Source organism: Ascaphus truei, chromosome 4, assembly GCF_040206685.1.
Source record: "Ascaphus truei isolate aAscTru1 chromosome 4, aAscTru1.hap1, whole genome shotgun sequence".
Lineage (NCBI taxonomy): Eukaryota > Metazoa > Chordata > Amphibia > Anura > Ascaphidae > Ascaphus > Ascaphus truei.
In genome coordinates, this window is record NC_134486.1 from 323,436,783 (window position 1) to 323,457,850 (window position 21,068).

General features: G+C 41.0%; 1 protein-coding gene across 3 annotated transcripts in view; it reads right to left on the minus strand.

Annotated features, from left to right (window-relative positions):
* Nucleotides 1-21,068, minus strand: part of SENP6 (SUMO specific peptidase 6) — a 96,519-nt gene that overhangs the window by 5,412 nt on the left and 70,039 nt on the right. For all 3 annotated transcript variants that reach the window (XM_075597992.1, XM_075597991.1, XM_075597993.1), the window contains 3 exons: nt 19,745-20,178; nt 16,328-16,428; nt 11,094-11,182 (listed from right to left, as the gene is read on the minus strand). In XM_075597992.1, the coding sequence (XP_075454107.1) occupies nt 11,094-11,182; nt 16,328-16,428; nt 19,745-20,178 (624 nt within the window). The remainder of the gene's footprint in view (nt 1-11,093; nt 11,183-16,327; nt 16,429-19,744; nt 20,179-21,068) is intronic.

Below are 21,068 nucleotides of genomic sequence, written 5' to 3' on the forward strand. Positions count from 1 at the left end.
AAGGACTGGGAAACTGTCAGCATAAATGCAAATGTGTTTGTGGCAGCACTCAGCTATTCAGGCTATAATACACATAAATATCTGAAATGTTAATAGTAAAATGGAATAAGAGTTCTTTTTTTTTTAAGCAACTACAATGCCCGAAGTAAAGAAAAGTTTGTTTTAAATATACTGCATTACTTACATCTGATGTAGAGAGTATATTTAGGAGATGTTCACAGTCTCAAATGCAATGGAGTTTTTTGACTAATAAAAAAAGTGAAAAATGATACAGAATTCCACACATCCCATTATAATATCATTCATCTCCTCCCCTTCAACCTCCCCAAATCACAAGCAGACTCATACAGGACAAAATGGACGCTCATGAAGCAAGACGAAATGGATGCTCTTCACACTCTCTTTCTCCAAAACTTTGCCTTGCAACATATCCCACAAAACGTCCATACAGATTCATTGATCTGGTTCATTTTTATTATCAAAGCGTGCATGCAACTTATACCTGTTCACCCTGGCTCTTAAATTGAAAGAGGAATGTTTTCCTAAATATTCAATAACACCAGCTGCCAACACCAGGCTTTCTAATACGGCAACAAAAACAGGAATGCTAGAGGGATTTGTGTGTGTGTACTCCTGGGAACAAAAGCAACAAAAACAATAGAAGATTGCTGTAAAAATGATTGCATCAGAGGAAAAAAATAAATCTTAAAATGAATCCCCAGCCCCACAAAACAGGATCAGTAACACGATTAACATAACATTTGCTCATATGTTATTAAAAAATAATAATAAACCTTTATAAGTCACCCTGTATTGTAACTCGTTTAGATAACTGGGTAGATGTGTAGCATATTGCTGTGTAATATATCAAACGCCTCCCCATGGAGGTATAAACAAACTCTCTTGACATGGCCATGTAGGATGAATATGTACACCCTAGCTGCAGCATCCAAGCTTCCCATACAACCAGATGTTAGACAAAAGTTTACAGACATGTACAGTAAAAAAAACTATTTCCGCAAAATGGAGAACTGCACTGTTACACAGGCAGACACAATATTACCTTCCTAGAAGTGTGCTGGCTGCACGCACACTCCTGGCCCTATAATCTGATAGCTTCTCTGATCCACAACTATTGCCAGGAGGGCATACCACCACTGGTAAAACACAAGGACATTTATTACAAAGTGGGCACGCTGCTTTATGTAAGCATACACGTATATCTGACAAACAAAGTGGTGAGTGAACACAAGGGAACAGGTTTATATACACACACACACACACACACACACACACACACACACACACACACACACACACACACACACACACACACACACACACACACACACACACACACACACACACACACACACACACACACACACACACACACACACACACACACACCACCCTCTCTCTTTACAACAGACATGCCTAACTACAAAGTAAGAACAGTCACAGAGCCTCCTGTTGGCAAACGTTGGAGCAGTTATGCTCAGCATACTTGATAAAACAGAAGTTTGAATGTTACCAAAAAGATTACCAAAAAGCCTCAAAATGACAAAACAAATAGCATCAAAGACTAAAAAGATTGGGGATTTAGAATATTTATGACAAAACCTACTTGTGTACCTGTTTTTTTTTTTATTCTATAAACGGATCTTCAGCAATCAATCAAAACTGGAGCATTAGCACATTAGGTAATGTTTACAAATAAAACATAAGATGGTGCGATCATCACTAGGGTGTCTGTGTTTTAATTCCTTCAATAGTGTTTCAAACAGCATTGGAAAAAAATAAATAAACGAGGACTTAGACATCTTCCTGCTAGGGACTGCCTGGCTGTATAAATAGAAGGCTCGCTACTTGGAACTTCAGCAAACATATGAATTGCATATATTAGGCACTTTCTGTTGCTCCACATTGGATACGATATAAAATATATATTTATATACATTTTTTTACATTTGCGACTGGTTTACACAAATGATGATATAAAACAGCAATGCTGATTTAAAGGTGAAGGTCGTGATTCATAAGAAAGTACTTCAAATTTGTAAGCTGTATTGGATATGGAAAAATGTAGTTACATTGTAGGTTGTGATACCTTTTATCTGTTGATTAGATACTATACAACATTGAGGGTTTACTACCTGAATAAATAAGCGCTTATTAGAGTAGCAAGTATTTTGTATCCTGTTATTTCTGTGCATTGTTCATACAGTAGATTAAATTATAGTGTACAGATATTTTAAAACCTCTATCATTATAACAATTTTTAAGAAACAAACAGAAAAACAAAGTACAGAAAATATCTAAAACTGCTTCAGTGTGTGTTTTTCTGCAAAAAAATATTTTTCAATATTTTGATATATTTTTCTGTACTGTGAGCCATTTTTCCCCCCACTATGGGCCATTATTTTTAAGTCAGTCCCTCCTAGCACCACCGTGTACTAGTGAACATCAGTGACATGTTTGAGGGTTTAAAGAAGCAGAACATGTTCGTTAATTTGTTTCATAGGTGGAAAGCAGGGGGTCTCTGGAGCTGACCCGCATTAATTTCAACTCCGGGGACACCCTGCTTCCCAATATTCTTACCTTTGTATGGGGTGCCGGTAGCAGCTCTGCAGGTTTAAAACTCCCGGTCACAAGGGGCAATAGGAAGCCGCAAGGGATGATGTCACGGCTTCCAATTGGCACAGGGGAGCTTTATATCTGCCATTTAGTTAGGCCCACACACAGCCCAGCCAGAGCTGCTACTGGCACCCCCTACGGAGGTAAGTATCTCGGGAAGCAGGGTACCACCGGAGCAGAAATTAATGAGGCTCAGCTCCAGGGACACCTTGCTACCCACCAATTTATAAAATTTTTTTTTTAAAGAAAGGGGTGGGGGGGGGGGGGGGGAGGAGGGGTCCTGCTTTAAATCTAAATCACTGTAAATACATTTTAAAATGTTTTCAAGTTAGTTTGTAAACATGACAAGACAAGACATGAGGGGTTTCATTTCCTTTCCATACTCCCTTTTGTGTAATGCCATTGTGTTCAACAAAAGTTTGCACAAGAAAAGGCCCTTATCAGCCTACTGCACCTCCGTAGCCATCAGCTGATAGTGATTTTTTCACCTTGATATCACTTATCCTCCTCCATTTGGTGTATCAGCAACTGATCGGACATTCTGTGTTTGTTTCATACATATTTTATGTACATTGTATTTTATTATATGTTTATTGCATCCTTTTCCAATATATTATATCATTGATATAGGGACTTTGTTTTCCCTGTTTTTGAATACATTTGTCCATATTGTTATACACTGGTGTGAAAAAGAAAGTACATCCTCTTTGAATTCTATGGTTTTACATATCAGGACATAATAACAATCATCTGTTCCTTAGCAGGTCTAAAAATTAGGTAAATTAGGTAAATACAACCTCAGATGAACAACAACACATGACATTTTCCAGAGGCTGGTTTGTCCCTGGGCTTGACAGCACTCAGAAAGAAGGCAGTGGGTGCTAAGAATCCCGATAGGTTAAACAAAGGCTCTTTTTAGCTCCGTTTTTTAAAGGAAGATAGGGGAAGGGGGCTACAGGTGTGAGTAGTAGTTCAATTCTAGAACTGTTGCACCGAATGGCAGTGTTGTGGGTTCTAATCCTGCTGGGTCCGACACTAGTACCCCCTTCATCACAAGGGGACTTAGACTTATTGGTTTTAAGGCTATATTTTAGGAGGTGTGACTCATTTAAATATAGTTTTTTTTTAGCAACTAGCATATCTCCCAGGGTACATACGCTGTGTTTCTTTTTCAGCACAGGCATCTCTCCCTAATTTATTTCGAGGAAGGTTTTAGGGGACATATTTACAACTGGAGATACTACGAAGTTGGACCTGCTCCTCCCCAGAGTGCTCATTTCCATGTCATTACCCAGAATCCCTGGCTGCAGTGAAAGCATTGTTTGTCAAGTGATAAGGAAAGACAGGGTTGCAGACGGGCAAATGTACCCACAAGTGGTATTTGCTGTACACTGTACGGTGGAAGGTTTTTGTCACTTTAATGCCTGTGTAATAAAAATGGTGGGGGTTATTAAGTATTTTAATCAATCTGGAACGTCAGGGGTTAACGTTGGTTAGAAATTGTGTTAAAAATACAATTGTTTTTATGACTGATCAAGACACTTCCTGTGTCTGTGCTGATCTACAAAGAGGGTTTAATTGGGGGGTTATCACTGATGGCCCACTTAAAATGAAATATGTATTGTTTGAAAGGCCAGATCATGTGATGTCAGCCTCACATAAATCCTTACATTCTTCAAATATCCCATGTGCAGCACAGAGAGAGGTGACAAACAGGTCACCACTTAGTTGGAGGGTTTTATATTACATATATGATATCATGGGATGATATCTATTCAGAAGACTAAAGAATAGATATTCAAAACAGTTGCAATTAGACTGATGCAATAAGGCCAAACCCTTCATGTTTGGGAGGTGGCAAATTTAGGTGCAAACCAGTCAACATTAGTATTGTTACATTCAGCAAACTCGCCTGAATCTATTGATATGACTCGCGTCTGTGCTGGAGTGTTGAAGAAATAAAGTTACAAGGTCTTTTATGTATTGAAAAAAAAGGGAGAAAAGGCACTACTACCAAATGTGATAAGCACCAACGACTCCCCCGGAGCAGACTGGGTTAACATAAAAACAAGTAGAAAAACCTGTGCTGTTTTTGCTACTCTGGACTGATGGTGTGTGTGTTCATTGGTTCCTCCTTTTTGAGATTAACCTTCTGAGATATGTCTGCTACAGTGTATATGCCATGCTGCATTTAGATACACTATATTTTTATTAGGTTTGATCACTTGATTTAGTAGCTGTTACTTTCTGATACATTTTTCCCCAGTACTTCTGCAGTTACAGATCTTTGTGGGTCGATTACGCGGACACGTTAATAGGGCTGACATTTTTTTGCTCTGTTTAATTTACCCTTTCAATCAGCGCTGGTACACTCTTGGACCCATCATTATGCTGAAGTATGATCTCTTTTGGTAACTGCCTTGAGGCACTTATTCCCGGGTACAGTCATTCATATTTTTAGGAGGGGTTTACACGTTTACCCCTCTGTGATCTATGGTTCTCTGTGTGTTACCTCTGTTGTACCTAGCATTTGCTGAAATCAGATTTATGGTTCTCCGCTTGTTCACTGCTATTTATACATCATTTATTCTGATTACTGTGAACATATTTTTATTCTGGTTGGTGCTTGGCATTTGCCTATACATTTTTTTGGCGGGATAGGTTGTTCGCTCTGTGACTATATATGTTTTTAGAGTTTAACTTGAATGTCCCCGTTTGTTGTTGATGCATAAATAAATTGAATTGTTTATATTTTTTGCATATGACCTGGAGTGCCCCCATTTTTGGAGTTTCTAGAACTTGGCTTTGGGAGTCTTTTTATATATTGAGTCAGAATGTAAATGTCAACAAAGATTTTTTTGTTTTGTTTTTTTTTTCCTTTCAAGTTGTAAATGTCAACCAAGTAGCTGATTTATAAGGGGGGAGGGGAGTATATAGTCTATGTTGTTCGCAATGAAGGGAAGTAGGGAAGTATAGGGATTTCTGTCCATGTTTTATCCTTTTATTTGAAGAAACTTGTTTGCATTTATTATTGCTGTATGTTCTTGTGATAATCTTTTTCTGTAACTTAAGCACTGTATTTTTTTTATATATATTAAAACAACATTTTAATAAGTAATGCTTTGGGATCTGAATGAACTGTTACATGCTCTGTAGAGTAAAGTACATTTTCAGACACATTTTGCTACAACAGATTATTATCAGGTTAAGTGCATAGTTTGTTCTTTAAAAAAGAGGGACCTTAGACCCTGGCAGATACATATTTTATTTGCATATTTCTTGGGTGAGGGTTTTGTATAGATATGATTGCAATTGAGTAAGGGATAAATATTAACTCATTGAAAGTACCTTTAATCTAAAATGAAGACATTGGGGTGATGTTTATGCAGGGAAAAATGTGGAAGCTAAATGGGCAGTCTTTAAAACATTGTTAGAAAAGCACACTCATCAGTGTATACCCTTGGGTAATAAATATAAAACAAACAAGTCTAAACCAATGTGGCTAAATAAACAGGTAGGGGAGGAAATGGAAAAGAAGATGCAGGCGTTTAGATTCTTAAAGTCAGACATGACGGAGGCATCATATCAGAATTATAAGGAATGTAACAAAAGTTGCAAAAGGGCAATCAAATTAGCAAACATCGAAAATGGAAAAAGGATTGCAATAGAAAGATCAACCCTAAAAAGTTATTTATGTACCTTAATAATAAAAAAAATAGAAAACAAAATATAAGACCATTTCAGTGTGAGATAAGCAGGCAAAATAATGGAGATAAGAAAAAAAAAGCAGAGGTATTAAACAAATTATTTGCCTCTTTATTAATCAGGGAAGAATCCATTGCAATATTAGTGGCACAGGAGGAAGCCACAACCTCCATATTAACGAACAATTGGTTAACTGAGGAAGAAGTTCATAGGCGGCTTGATAAAATTAAAGTAAATAAAGCACCTGGCCCTGATGGCATACATCAAAGAGTTCTTAAGAAGTTAAGTTCAGTAATCGCCAAACCATTATAATTAATATTCAAGAACTCCATTTTCACTGGGTCAGTACCACTAGATTGGCTTAAAGCAGACGTGGTACCTATATTTAAAAAGGGAGCTAGATCACAACCGGGGAACTACAGACCTGTAAGCCCAACATCAATAGTGTGGAAGCTACTTGAAGGTTTAGTATGGGATAATATTCAGGAATACCTAATGGATAACAAAATGATTCGTAATAGTCTGGATTTAAGAAGGATAGATCTTGCCAAACTAACCTTATTAGTTTCCTTGAGGAGGTAAGCAGGAATTTAGACCAGGGTAATGCAGTTGATGTGGTCTACTTAGATTTTGCAAAGGCTTTTGATACGGTTTCACACAAGAGGTTAGTGTACAAAATAAAGCAAATTGAACTTGGTAAAAATATATGCACCTGGATTGAAAACTAGTTGAAGGATAGACAACAATAGAGGGTTGTCATAAATTGAACTTTTTCAGGTTGGGCTATAGTTGAGAGTGGAGTGCCTCAGGGATCAGTACTGGGACCCTGCTTTTTAACTTGTTTATTAATGACCTTGAGGTTGGTATAGAGAGCAAAGTCTCCAACTTTGCTGATGACACTAAAATGTGTAAGGTAGCAGAATCAGAACAAGATGTAATTTCTCTTGAAAAGGACTTGGATAGACTGGAAACGTGAGAAGGTAAATGGCAGATGAGGTTCAATACAGATGAATGTAAGGTTATCCATTTGGGAAACAAGAATAACCAGGCAATTTACAAATTAAAAGGGAATAAATTAGGAGAATCCTTGATGGAGAAGGATTTAGGAGTGCTTGTAGACAGCAGGCATAGCAATAGTGTCCAAGGCAAACACGATGTTATCTTGCATTAAACGGGCAATGGATGGAAGGGAAGTAAACTTAATTATGCCCCTCTATAAAGCATTAGTAAGACCACACCTTCTATATGAGTACAGTTTTGAGCACCACTCCATAGAAAATACATTATGGAAATAGAGAGAGTGCAGAGAAGAGACACCAAATTAATAAAGGGGATGGACAATCTAACTTATGAGGAGAGGCTAGCTAAATTATATTTCTTTACATTGGAAAAGAGGCGTCTAAGAGGGGATATGATAACTATATACAAATATATTCGGGGACAATACAAGAAGCTTTCAAATGAACTATTCATCCCACGGGCAGTACAAACGACAGGGCCATCCTTTAAGGCAGGGGAGCGCAAACTTTTCCTGCTGCGCCCCCCGTCTGGCCTGCTCCGGATTCGTGCCCCCCCCTCCCACCTGCAGCCACGTCAGATGACCCGTGGCGTCATTTGATGCCTTTGACTTCACGTCGTATGACCTCGTTGTCATGGAGACGCGTCACAACGTCTGAATCCCGGTAAGTTTTCTTGTTGCAGAGGCCTCACTTGATCCCCCGACAATTAATTTAAATGCCTGGGGGAAGAGCGCAGGATCTCTGCAACCGCCTGCGCCCCCCCAGACAAATCTCCCACCCCCCAGTTTGCGCACCGCTGCCTTAATGTTCGAGGAAAAGAGCTTTCAACAGCAACAAAGGAAAGGGATCTTTATAGAAAGGGCAGTTAATATGTGGAATTCATTACCCATGGAGACTGGTGGCAAATACAATAGATCTCTTAAAAAACAAAAAAGGTTGGACATCTTTTTAGAAAGGGAAGTTATACACTACCGACACACTTTATTGAAGTGTGGTCGGTACCGCAAGCCGGGAAATCTCCCGGCTTGCTAGTGGCCGCCCCTCGGCGTGCCGCGCGTCATAGACGCGCGGTCACGCGTCATCGGGAGCGTGCGCCCCCTGCACGCGTGTCCAGGGGCTCCCCGAGGGAGCCCTGGTGTCCCGCGATCGCGGGACAGCGGCAGGGGGTTCCGGGGGACCCGGCGGACCCGGCAGCGGTAGGGAGAGCGCCCCGATCGGAGGGCGCCCGTCACACTCGGGCGCGCGCCAGGCTACTGCTGCGGCACAGAACGGGCAAATGCTCGAATAAACTGTGCCGCAGCAGTACAGGGATATACCAAATAAATAAACATGGAAAGGATGTTGATCCAGGGAGTAATCTGATTGTCAATATTTGGAGTCAGGAAGGAATTTATTTTTCCCATTTTGAGACATAATTAGATGATATGTCACTGGGGTTTTTGTTTGCCTTCCTCTGGATCAATATATTGCAAGTACATATATAGGATAAAGTCTTGGTTGTCTAAATTTAGCATAGGTTGAACTTGATGGACGTATGTCTTTTTTCAACCTCATCTACCATGTAACTAGGTAATCTTGCACAGGAGAAAGGCGAGTTGGCTGGAGTAGCCATGTGTATTAACCCTGGTTGCATATATAAAAGTCACTCATAAGTGTGCTGTTCATGACCGATGGCATATTGGGACAGATTGACGGGAGACATTACTCATTTGAGGGACCTTTGTGGAAGGTGAAAAGTGGGTCAGCTGGATAGCTGTATATTAACCCTTTTCTCATATGCTGGTCACGTGCTCAGAAGTGTCATACCTGAAAGTATGTTTAAATCTCATAACATTTCTAATACAAATGTTTACAATTACTTTTGGAGTCATCCCACTCTTTTGGGGTAATTCATTAAGGTGCGATAGTGGTGATTCCACACTACTACACAAAATAGCTTACTTAATAAAATTTTTTATTTATAAAATGTTTTACCAGGAAGTACAGCTCAACCCCGTTATAGCGCGGTCCTCGGGGGCCACCCGATCCGACCGCACTAGAACCGGGGTCGCGCTAATTTAAAAAAAAATGGCCGCCACGCACCTGATCGGGAGGGAGGGACTGAGGGAAGAGGTGGTCGGAAGCCCTACACGTCCCCTAGCAACGGCGAGTCCAGCCGCAACCTGCTCCTTACCTCCCACCACCGGCATCCATTTCCTCCCCCCCAGATCCCCACACTTACCGGCCCTCCGTGGCATAGCCCACGCGGCCCTCCTAGTCCCAGCCTGCTCCTCACTCACCCCCCCTCCTCCCGACACCACCCCTCCTCCCGACACCCCCCCTCCTCCTCCTGATGCCAGCTCCGCTCCGATCTCAGCAGCCGACACCAAAGGTAGGGAAGGGGAGTGGGAGGTGTGGTGTAGTGTGCTGTGAGAGTGTGTTGTGAGTGCTGTGAGAGTGTGCTGTGAGTGCTGTGTGCTGTGAGAGTGTGCTGTGAGTGCTGTGAGGTGTGTGCTGTGAGAGCTGTGTGCTGTGAGTGCAGTGTGCTGTGAGTGCAGTGTGCTGTGAGTGCAGTGTGCTGTGAGTGCAGTGTGCTGTGAGTGCAGTGTGCTGTAAGTGCAGTGTGCTGTAAGTGCAGTGTGCTGTAAGTGCAGTGTGCTGTAAGTGCAGTGTGCTGTAAGTGCAGTGTGCTGTGAGTGCAGTGTGCTGTGAGCAGTGTGCTGTGAGAGTGTGTGCTGTGAGCAGTGTCCAGTGAGAGTGTGTGCTGTGAGCAGTGTGCTGGGAGTGTGTGCAGTGTGCTGGGAGTGTGTGCAGTGAGAGTGTGTGCTGGGAGTGTGTGCAGTGAGAGTGTGTGCAGTGAGAGTGTGTGCAGTGAGAGTGTGTGCAGTGAGAGTGTGTGCAGTGAGTGTGTGTGCAGTGAGTGCTGGGAGTGTGTGCAGTGAGAGTGTGTGCAGTGTGGTGTGTGCAGTGAGTGTGTGCAGTGATAGTGAGTGCTGGGAGTGAGTGCTGGGAGTGTGTGCAGTGTGGTGTGCGGTGTGTGCGCAGTGAGAGTGAGTGCTGGGAGTGAGTGCTGGGAGTGAGTGCAGTGTGGTGTGCGGTGTGTGCAGTGTGCAGTGAGAGTGTGTGCAGTGAGAGTGTGTGCAGTGAGTGTGTATGCAGTGAGTGTGTGTGCAGTGAGAGTGTGTGCAGTGAGAGTGTGTGCAGTGAGAGTGTGTGCAGTGAGTGTGTGTGCAGTGAGAGTGTGTGCAGTGAGTGTGTGCAGTGGTGCAGTGAGAGTGTGTGCAGTGAGTAGTGTGCTGTGAGCAGTGTGCTGTGTGTGCAGTGAGAGTGTGTGCAGTGAGAGTGTGTGCAGTGAGAGTGTGTGCAGTGAGAGTGTGTGCAGTGAGAGTGTGTGCAGTGAGAGTGTGTGCAGTGAGAGTGTGTGCAGTGTGCAAAAAAATGGAAAAAAAAATGTAAAAAATGTAATTTTTAAAAAAAAAAATTTAAAACGGGAGCCACGTGAAAACCGCGTTATAACCGAATTCGCGTTATAACGGGTCGCGCCATAACGGTTGAGCTGCAATACATTGAGAGTTACCTCTCGTTTTCAAGTATGACCTGGGCACAGAGTTAAAGTCAGTGGAGATTTGGCAATACCGCATTAAAACTCCCATTATCGCACTTTAACGAACAGAGCCCTTGCTGTAAAAGTGAAGCGTAGAAAGGCATTCATTCAGCATTCAGTATGATTACGAGTATGCTCAAAATACTTACTGCTTGCAGAAGGAGGGTTTAAGATGCCACTTTCCTGCTTCTGAAGTGCAATTGTCATCTGCAAGGCCTCCATCATCACTGCTTTCATCCTACAGAAAAATAATCATAGGACAGTTGATGTAAATGTGTTTTAGGAGGCTATTGCATTCCTACCGTTAGGAAAATCTCATGAAAACACACAGCTTTATGTGCTAAAAAAAACAAGATAGTAATCCATTAAATTCAAGTGTGCTTCTTAAAAAACATACATCTCCAATCCAAAAATTATGTTTGTAACATACTGTATGAATGGAAAAAAAAAAATACAAAAAGGAAGTATATAATTATACCCAACACAACTGCACAGGTCTCTAACTTAACAAACAGAACTTGTACTTTGCTAACTACCCTTTTCTCGCTCTTTGACAGAAATACATCAAGCCTTACTGTGGCTTACTCCATAAAAACCAATATTTATTTGCCCCATACTAGCAATCTATTTCCTATCACCATAGGACACTGTTCATTATTTTCTTAGCAATATTAAAAGAAATCTGTACTGAAGCAAGAAAAAATACAAAGACTCTTGAGCTGAGATACTGGGGATAAGTTAGTGGGCTGTTTCAATGATTGGACAAAGAGATATGAATGCTTTAAAAAGGTATCAGATATGGAGATTTGAGAATACTCTCTAAACTATATTGCAGAGTGAGAAGTTCATCCTAGGGTCACAGTGAGCTAATGGCAGTAGCATGTGCCAGGTAAGTTTGGGCTGTTTGACAATTGTAACCAGTGTTCGCAAACCTATACATTTGCTCGCCCCGGGCGAGTGGATTTAACCCCCGGGCGAGTAAATATTGGCCCAAGCAGCACACGTTTGGTACTAGGTGGCGAGTAGATTTTTTTGTGTGGCGAGTAGATTTTTTGGTGATTTGTCAACCACTGATTGTAACCAAATCAAACAGTAGTTTTACTAAATATTGTATTTTAATATTGGAATGTCTGTATAGTAAGGTAGTGCTAAATAGATGTTTTAGAATCGTATCTACTCTTTTGTGATTAGATCGTTTGTAAACTGTTGTATAGGTCAGGAGATCGATAATCCAAAGTCTTTCCCTCTTGTTTTAATTTTTTTTATTTAAGTACCTGAACTGCGGCATCACCCACAAATAACGCGTGTTACCCAGATCTCTGGGGGAACCCACAGCTCTCGAGATTCTACAAATCTGACCGCAGTGTCCCTAAAACTTGCACCGTCGTCTCCTGATGACATTGCGAGTTTCTATTGGCCGGCAGAGCAAGGCTAACCATGGTGGCTATATTGTGTCCACAGGGCAAGAATTCTTGAAAAACCAAATTCTATACAAAAAAAAAATTTCAAATTTTTTTAAAAAAAAAAAAGGAACGGGCAACAGTTGAAAGTCTACCAAGAGAAATCCCCCTTAAGAAAAAAACAAGCAACACCGACCCCTGCTTTAATATGCTAAATATTGGAGATTAGTATCTTTAAAAATCAGACTAGTAAAATCATTCCTAAATAAAAAAAAATAATGTACTTCTGTTTCCATAGTAACCACATACTTCACAGACATCCTCAGATCTTTAAACTAATCCATTCATGATTAGTTCCCCCGTTCTTTTGTATATGGAGGTACTTCTGAGACCATAATAAGTTAAACAGTTCAAGTATGTCACGGGAAGTAACAGATTGAAAATTATTTCTTAGGATCAGAAGAAGGAAAAATTCCCCCCTTTTTTTTACCGGCTCATGGAATGTTTCTTAAGAAACGGATTGCATTGAAAAGATCTTTTTTAATTTTTTTTTTTATATATAGCTATGTGGGATTCCTCTTGTGAAGGGGGTACTCCCTCCTAAAACTAAAGTGAAGGGCAGTGGAATACTTAATCGGGTAAATGTAGCAAATGGAGATGTTAATATTAAAAAATAACACAATCCAACAAGGATATGTCATTTTAATTTTAACTTAACATTCTAATGGTATGCAAATACTTTGGAGGGTATTCACAAGCTTGATGATACAACTATTTTGCCAGCCATCAATCACAATTAAAGTGTTCACTTTGTGCGCAAATTTATTATGAAACCCTTATTAATTAAGCAGATCAACTCCGACATGCAATGCACCCAGAGAAATACCAACATTTATTTTTCACAAGATACTTCTAATAAAACCGTTACTTTAGACGTCATTACAGCTCTCCAAGGAAGTCAATTATACGGCTGTTTGTTTTCTGACCTGCAATATTAGATCGTCCCACTTAGGTTAAATCGAAATGTAAAATACTAGATATGGAACAACAATACCGCCACAAACATTTGGGAAGATCTGGGAACGGGAAGCAATCAAACTATGTTCGGCTTTTCCCCCTCTCTCTTTCAAAACAATAAAATATCAGTGTAATTACAAAAGGTGTTTTTTTAAATGTTTCTTTTATGAAAGGAAACAGCTCCTAATTTTTTCTCTGGCAGAAAACACTTACAATAAAATTTGCCGTATCTTAATTGCAAACGCATGAAGAATAACGATAGGAATTGGTGCGGAAAGTAGGTATAAACCTTTTACAGGGTAGTACCAACATAAGAGAATTTTTTTTTTTTTTTTTAAACACAAGACATTTAACTAACATCTTTAAGAAGAAAACGTTTGACTGCCGCTTTCATTAACAACGTGACCCAAGGCCACACATGCTGTTTATTTTAATGAAAATATACTTTCAAGAGCACCAGCAGACTCAAATGTACACAAATAAATTAAAAAGAACAAAGATTTGCTCATTCCTTTGTCTTTAGACACGATAACATTTATTGCAACATGTCTGTAGTTGATCACTCAGGGGAGGGGAAAAAAAAAGGAACATTGGAGTAAAATTCTGATCAAACTAGATAAAATGCCTCATGAATCTATGGCAGTGTTTTTCAACAGGGGTTTGTAGAAACCCTTCGGTTCCCCAGGCACCCCTAAAGTGTTCTCTGCAATTTTCATCTCATATTAAAAATTGTCCTAGACACAGAAGAATTTACAATGCATCTGATCTCTAACATGCTATTAGAGAAGGTTGGGGTTCCTTACAATGCATCTGATCTCTAACATGCTATTAGAGAAGGTTGGGGTTCCTTACAATGCATCTGATCTCTAACATGCTATTAGAGAAGGTTGGGGTTCCTTACAATGCATCTGATCTCAGATGCGCTATTACAGAGGGTTGGGGTTCCTTACAAAGGATGTGATCTCACACACTATTAGAGAGGGCCGGGATTCTGCAGAATTTCACAATATAATTATAGGGTTCCGGAAGCCAAAAGATGATCCTAAAGTCAGAACACTGACTTTAAAATAACTAATGCCTGATCCCAATGTATTAATATTGGTATGTGTGAACTGGATTCTACTATCAATTGCTACAGATTTTAAAATGTATTAATATTGGTATGTGTGAACTGGATTCTACTATCAATTGCTACAGATTTTAAAATGTATTAAAGCTGCAGTTCAGTCAATATCCTGCATGTGTGTTTTTTTTAATAAATCAGTTCTGTAGTAAGAAAAAATACTTTTAGCATTTTCTGTTTTAAAAAAAAAACAACTTTTAAAGGCCAATTTTCTTGTATTCTATTTTAACAGCCATTTGCTAAGGCACCGCCCCTTCATGTCCTGTCACAAGCTCTGGCACACCCCTTTGTCAGCCCTGCCCTCCTTCTAGCACATGTCAGTGCAGAATTGCTCATGAATATTCATGAGCTTCCACTGACAGACAAGCAGAATATAAACAGATCCCTTCACTAATTATGTCACCAAATTTCGACCTATCAATACATGGAGAACGAATTGACCTGCAGCTATACAGTTCTTTAGGTAATTAGAGATTGCACACATAAAACTATTGAAGTAAAAAAATAAATGAAAAACAAAACAAAAAAAAAGACTGAACTGCAGCTTTAATATTGGTATGTGTGAACTGGATTCTACTATCAATTGCTACAGATTTTAAAACGTATTAATATTGGTATGTGTCAACTGGATTCTACTATCAATTTGCAAGATCCTAAAATTTAATTAACAATTTGGTGTGTCTGTTGATTAGGCAGACCCCTCCCTTAATTATTAGTCAATGTGGCTGTGTTTTAGCATACTTAAGGCAGGATACGTTGGCTGTGAGCCATATGGCTGTGCAACATCAGTGTAACATTTAAGTGTGTAGCAGAGTTAATCTTGGAGTTGAAATTGGAGGTGAAGATTGAGGAGGATCTGAACTCTAAACAACAACTTTACAACAGTGAGAACTTTACTTTCTAAAAGCTGTGATTATTTGTACTCTTCCTATCCTCCAATAACTGGCCAGTCTCTCCTCCTGTATCTCACTATGCCCTCCCTATTGCATTTTCTGTTTACTGTTTCCTCACTCCTTTGTGAACATTTCTGTTCTCTCCAACTTCTCCACTCCCCACTGCACCATTATTTATACACCTTTCTCCCAACAACTTCTTTACCCCTAAATAAAAAACACCCACACAAATCTTCTATTCACACCCTCTATCTACTCCTTCCTGATGCTGGGGATCTCCCCTAAGCCTGAACCCAGACATACACACCTGATCTTACCCATGCCTCCCTGCCATCTCTTCCCCTGTAAATGGTGTTAAGCATTTCATTTAACACTGACTAACCTTAAAACATGCCCCACAAATCAAACATCCCAAAAGCCTGCACTCATGGCTACTGTCCCACAGTCACTGATACCACCCATTGTGGCCAAGCACACCTATCTACAGAACTTATTCCCTCACCTGCTCTCTCTGTATGTTTCCCCACAAACCTTTAGATTGTAAGCTCTTCGGGGCAGGGATTTCCTTTCCTATTGTCTGATTTTTGCTACACTTATTGTATTATTATAATTCCCTGTGCTGTATTCTTTGTGAAGTGCTGAGTACACTTTTGCCGCTATATAAATAAAAACATACAATACAATCCCAAAGGTGCAACCGTATATGAAGGGGAAATATAGCTTATTATAGAACTCCAGAGTGCTTCTTTTTTGTTTTACTCCACTAAAGGGGAGGAGGTTATTGAATTACTGGTATTCTCGTGGGGAGGGAACAGCTAAAATACACTTGACACTTGACATCTTCTCACTCCCATGCTAGGTGACAGTGAGTTTAGTAGCACAGGACATAGCAAACCAACCTGCTTTGTACTGTAGTTGTCCATGATAAAATATTTCACAATGTCCCTTACCAGATTATCCTGTTCGTCAGAAAAATCTATTAATTCTTCTTCTGTTTTCTTGCCATCAACTGGTCCATCACTGTAGCTAAGTTGTATTCTGTGCAAACCATCTGTGTGAAACAAAACACATGCTAAATAACACGTCTAGAAGATAAACAATAACCACAAGTACGGGTTTGTACTTCTGTGGCTAGAAATGTTACATAAAAACAAGAGCTTGTAGAAACACCAACTTTACATATTAAAATGTCATATTTCAGTGTCCAGGAGAGGAACAGCACATGCTCCAATCACTCAGGAACTTTGATGACGAAACAAAGTACAGTAGACTACCTTTAAATAGGGTGACCAGGTGTCCCGTTTTAGACGGGACAGTCCCGGTTTTTTAATTGCTGTCCCGTTTTTTTTAATGGCAGTCCCGGCTGCCCCGCATTAAATGTCCCGTTTTTTTGTGGCTGTTCCAGATTTGGCCATCAGAGCAGGGGGGCAGCAGAGAGCACAGAATGCAGGCAGAGAGGAAAGCAGGAGGAGAGCGGAGGCCGGTCTGACTGCAGAGGGAGGGGGCGGGATTAGTGTCAGCGGAGCCTCAGCAGTGAGAGCCGGAAGTGAGTTGCCTGCTGCCAGTCAAGATGGCTTCCCCCACTCCATGCGCCACAGTGACAGGTAGGACACAGAGAGAGTGAGTGGCTCTGTGTGTGTGTGTGTGTGTGTGTGTGTGTGTGGATCAGTGGCTCTATGTGTGTAGGTCAGTGGCTCTGTGTGTGTGTGTGTGTGTGTGTATGGGTCAGTGGCTCTGTGTGTGGGTCAGTGGCCCTGTGTGTGGGTCAGTGGCCCTGTGTGTGGGTCAGTGGCCCTGTGTGTGGGTCAGTGGCCCTGTGTGTGGGTCAGTGGCTCTGTGTGTGTGTGGGTGTGTCACTGGCTCTGTGTGTGGGTGTGTGAATGGGTCAGTGGCTCTGTGTGGGGGTGTGTGGGTCAGTGGCCCCGTGTGGGGGTGTGTGGGTCAGTGGCCCCGTGTGGGGGTGTGTGGGTCAGTGGCTTTGTGTGTGTGGGTCAGTGGCTCTGTGTGTGTGGGTCAGTGGCTCTGTGTGTGTGGGTCAGTTGCACCATGTGTGGGTCAGTTGCTCCATGTGTGGGTCAGTGGCTGTGTGTGTGTGGGTGTTATGGGTCAGTGGCTCTGTGTGTGTGGGTGTGTAGGTCAGTGACTCTGTGGGTGTGGGTCAGTGGGTGTGTGCGTCAGTGGCTCTGTGTGGAGATAACATTTTTTTAGATCTATTTATTATATATTTATCTTGCCTTTGACTGTATCCTCCCCTCCAAATTCCGTTAACATGGCCGTGCGACGTCACGTAATGCACATTGCCATAACAACGAGCCGCTCCGTTACGTCACGCGGCATCAAGTTGACATGACAACGGGACGCATTATGGCGCCGAAGCATCACGTGATGCCACATTGTTATGGCAACATGTCACCGCCTGACGCCAGTGTCTCGTTGTCATGGGAACGGGGTGCGTCATGTGATGTAATTTGTTTTATAAATAATTTTTTCATGTGTCCAGGTTTTTCATTTTGAAAATCTGGTCACCCTACCTTTAAAACATGTTCCTTTATTCACGATCTGTCATTTAGGGCTGTGCTCAATACTGTAAAAGATGCAACAGAATATTCTAAAGAACATGTCATTGTTACACTTTTAGCTGGTTGCTTGGGCGTAAAAGGAACCAAACTGCAATGATTTGAATAGCAGAGTGCGTATGGTATGTGACTGTCCCCAACAATCGAGCCCCAGGGCAGAAAGAGCACTTGTCCTATGCCCCTCTGCAAATAGAGCAGTGAGGGCATCGCCTTAACACCATGTCAATATATAATATATATGCTTTGATAATTGTTGTGCTGTTCACTGTTGAGCAGGATTTGAAGGAAATACTATATTATTTATAAATGTATTATATATATATATATTAAGCAACCTCGATATAAAAAGTTTGTATCTGATTATTCCTGGGCCGCTTAAATACCCAGAAAGTAAACCCAGTAACTAATCCAGTATCTTGGGAATCAGGAGCTCCTCTGGGTTAACAAAAATAATGTTTCGGCTTTGGAGGACCCCCGGTTGTAATCCTATAATGTTATTTTGGTCAGATTGCAGCTTTAACCATTTCAATACCAGGAGGGATCCGCCACCTCAATGGGCACACCGCCTCTGGCACATTCGATCACGACTGCAATGTCAACGAAAGGGGAGGGTTCTCCCCTTATGTGTAAGTTGTGGTGGTGAACCGCAGGAAATAAGGCCCGAAAAATTATTTGGGCCCACATGGTGCCACAAATATGGACCTGCAGTGTCGATATGACACACAATGGGTTTAATGCAGCATGCTCAATTTTATATTTATTATTGTGCTCTTCATTGTATTTAATTGCAATTCACAGTAAATATAGATTAAGATGGAAGAAAATATAACAGATAGAAGTAGATCCCAGCACTCAATTCTGTTAACCCAACTTACATGGGAGTTGCATATATTAACTTTTATGTATATCGGTTGGAAATGTACTCGTATTAGAAAATGAATATGCTGCACTATTATTCTGTACAAGCCCTTAACCATACATTGGATTTTTCCAGATGTACAATTTAAATTGTGATACAAGTTCCTTCTAACAACACTGCAACATCATGTATGTTACCCTTCTGACTGCTGAGTGTGTACAGTATGTATGCCCGAGTACTGAACAAATGTTTGAGTGTTTGCTGCTAGCAATGTTCAAACTACAATAAGAATAATATGCTTAATAAACCCTAGACGTCAGGTGTGCTTTTTTGGCTGCACAACATGTAGATTAAACATTTATCCATAGTTTATTATTTTCACATTTAACATATTACAGACATTAAACCATGGCATAACATTTTTCTCAAATATATTTTATTAATTCATATAGTCTGTAAAACTAGGAATGACTTATTTCAGTCATGTCCACCTATCTCCAACGTTACACAACTTTGCAAGACCTTCTCATATGAAATGTCGGTGGGTGTGGGTTAGGGCTGGTGGGGGGGGGGGGGGGGGGGACAGGGACGGGACATGGATGGACACTATACCCAAGACAAATTGTGGTACTGATATGTAGTGGGTGCAAACACCACCCCAGATTGAAAGAGATGGGAGAGTGGGGAGGGAGGCAAGTCCCCATTCCAACTTCAGGGGAGTTTCCCCCTTAAGTTTAAAAAGGAGGCGCAACACCCCCCCCCCCCCCCCACCTCTGCCAATCTGGGGCGGTGTTTGCACCCACTACATATATTATAAATAATAATAATGTATTCTACACCGGGAGTCCTGAAGGTGAAATGTCGCTCATAACACAAAATGATAATTAAAGCAATTACCTTGTGTAATAGCACAAATACGTTTTGTCTCATACCTGAATGTTTCACCGGAGTTTTACATTCATTTGTAATTCCATTTACATCTTTAGCACTCGAGTCAGTTCCTGGATACAGAGGTTTCAGAGAGACGTCTGCTTCTCGAAGCCCTTGATCGCTTTTTCTGAAGTTGCGTCTTCCTACGCAGTGGCTTATTCTCGGTCCTAATGCGTCACTTTCACCAGTCCCAGGGCTGGTGTCAACTAAAATGGGAGTTAGGTTTTTGCTGGGTGGTTTAGGCATAGGTAACTTGGGAGAGGTGCCCTGCAAACAAGTCTCTGAATCACGCTGAGAAAGAGATGCGCTGACACAGTCTCCATCTAGCTTTGGGGCTGGAGCTGGGGGGGTCATCATTCCTTGGTAGTGAGGATTAGGGTAATTCTCAGGTTTTTGTAATCCAGGAAAACAAATGACAGCCAAAAACCAATGGGCACTGCAAATATTAAAAAAAAAAAATATTTACCATTTTGCTTTGTAACCTGCAGAGCACTAATGTGATACTGTTTTTGCATTTTGGAAGTGCATCTTAAACATTTTTTTTTTCTTTTTACGTTCGTTACTGCCAACATTAATTAGATTAATGAAATTCGTGCTAATCCACATGCATGTCTTGGTTAATTGTCTGCATAAAGACGTTTGCCTTTCCTTTCTTCTTTAGCAGTGTGGTCACACATTATGGCAGCTGGTAGCTGTGCTGACTTCTAAAACTATTAGAAAATGTACGGAGATGGCTATGGCGGTGCAGAAAGCTAAAGACTGCATTTATTTATCCATATCATATTTAACTACACAGAAACGTTAAATATGCAATCAGGAAGAAAGAGGAACAGAAACAGGAAATTATGCTTACCATTAATTTATTTTTTTTCATCACCTCTATGGCAGTACAAACTAATGGGGATGAAGCCTCGCCCAGTTGTGGGTAGGACAAAACTTTCAACCAACAAGGTTTCTTCAGCTGCTATGAGGCCCCCTGCTCTCCTCTTCACTCTCAGTTATGCTTCTAGTCGAGCAACAAAATAATAAGACAGCAAAATGACAAAAAAAAAAAAAAAATCCACCAGGGAGGGGAAGACCACAAGTCTTTTCAAACCAATTCAGGAAGGCATCTAGGTCCCCATCTTTCTCCAGGGCAAAGAAATGTTCCGGACGGGATCTGCAAAGGCTGTAATCTCTGTGGCTGGGTATTGCGGTCTTCATCTGAAGTCTGGCACGTTACAGTTCGTATCTCTGCTGGGTCACACACACTACAGCTTGTTGCTCTGCCTCTCTCTCCACTTGCAGACACTGGAGGATGAGTTGCAGTCGCATTGCAGCGTATGC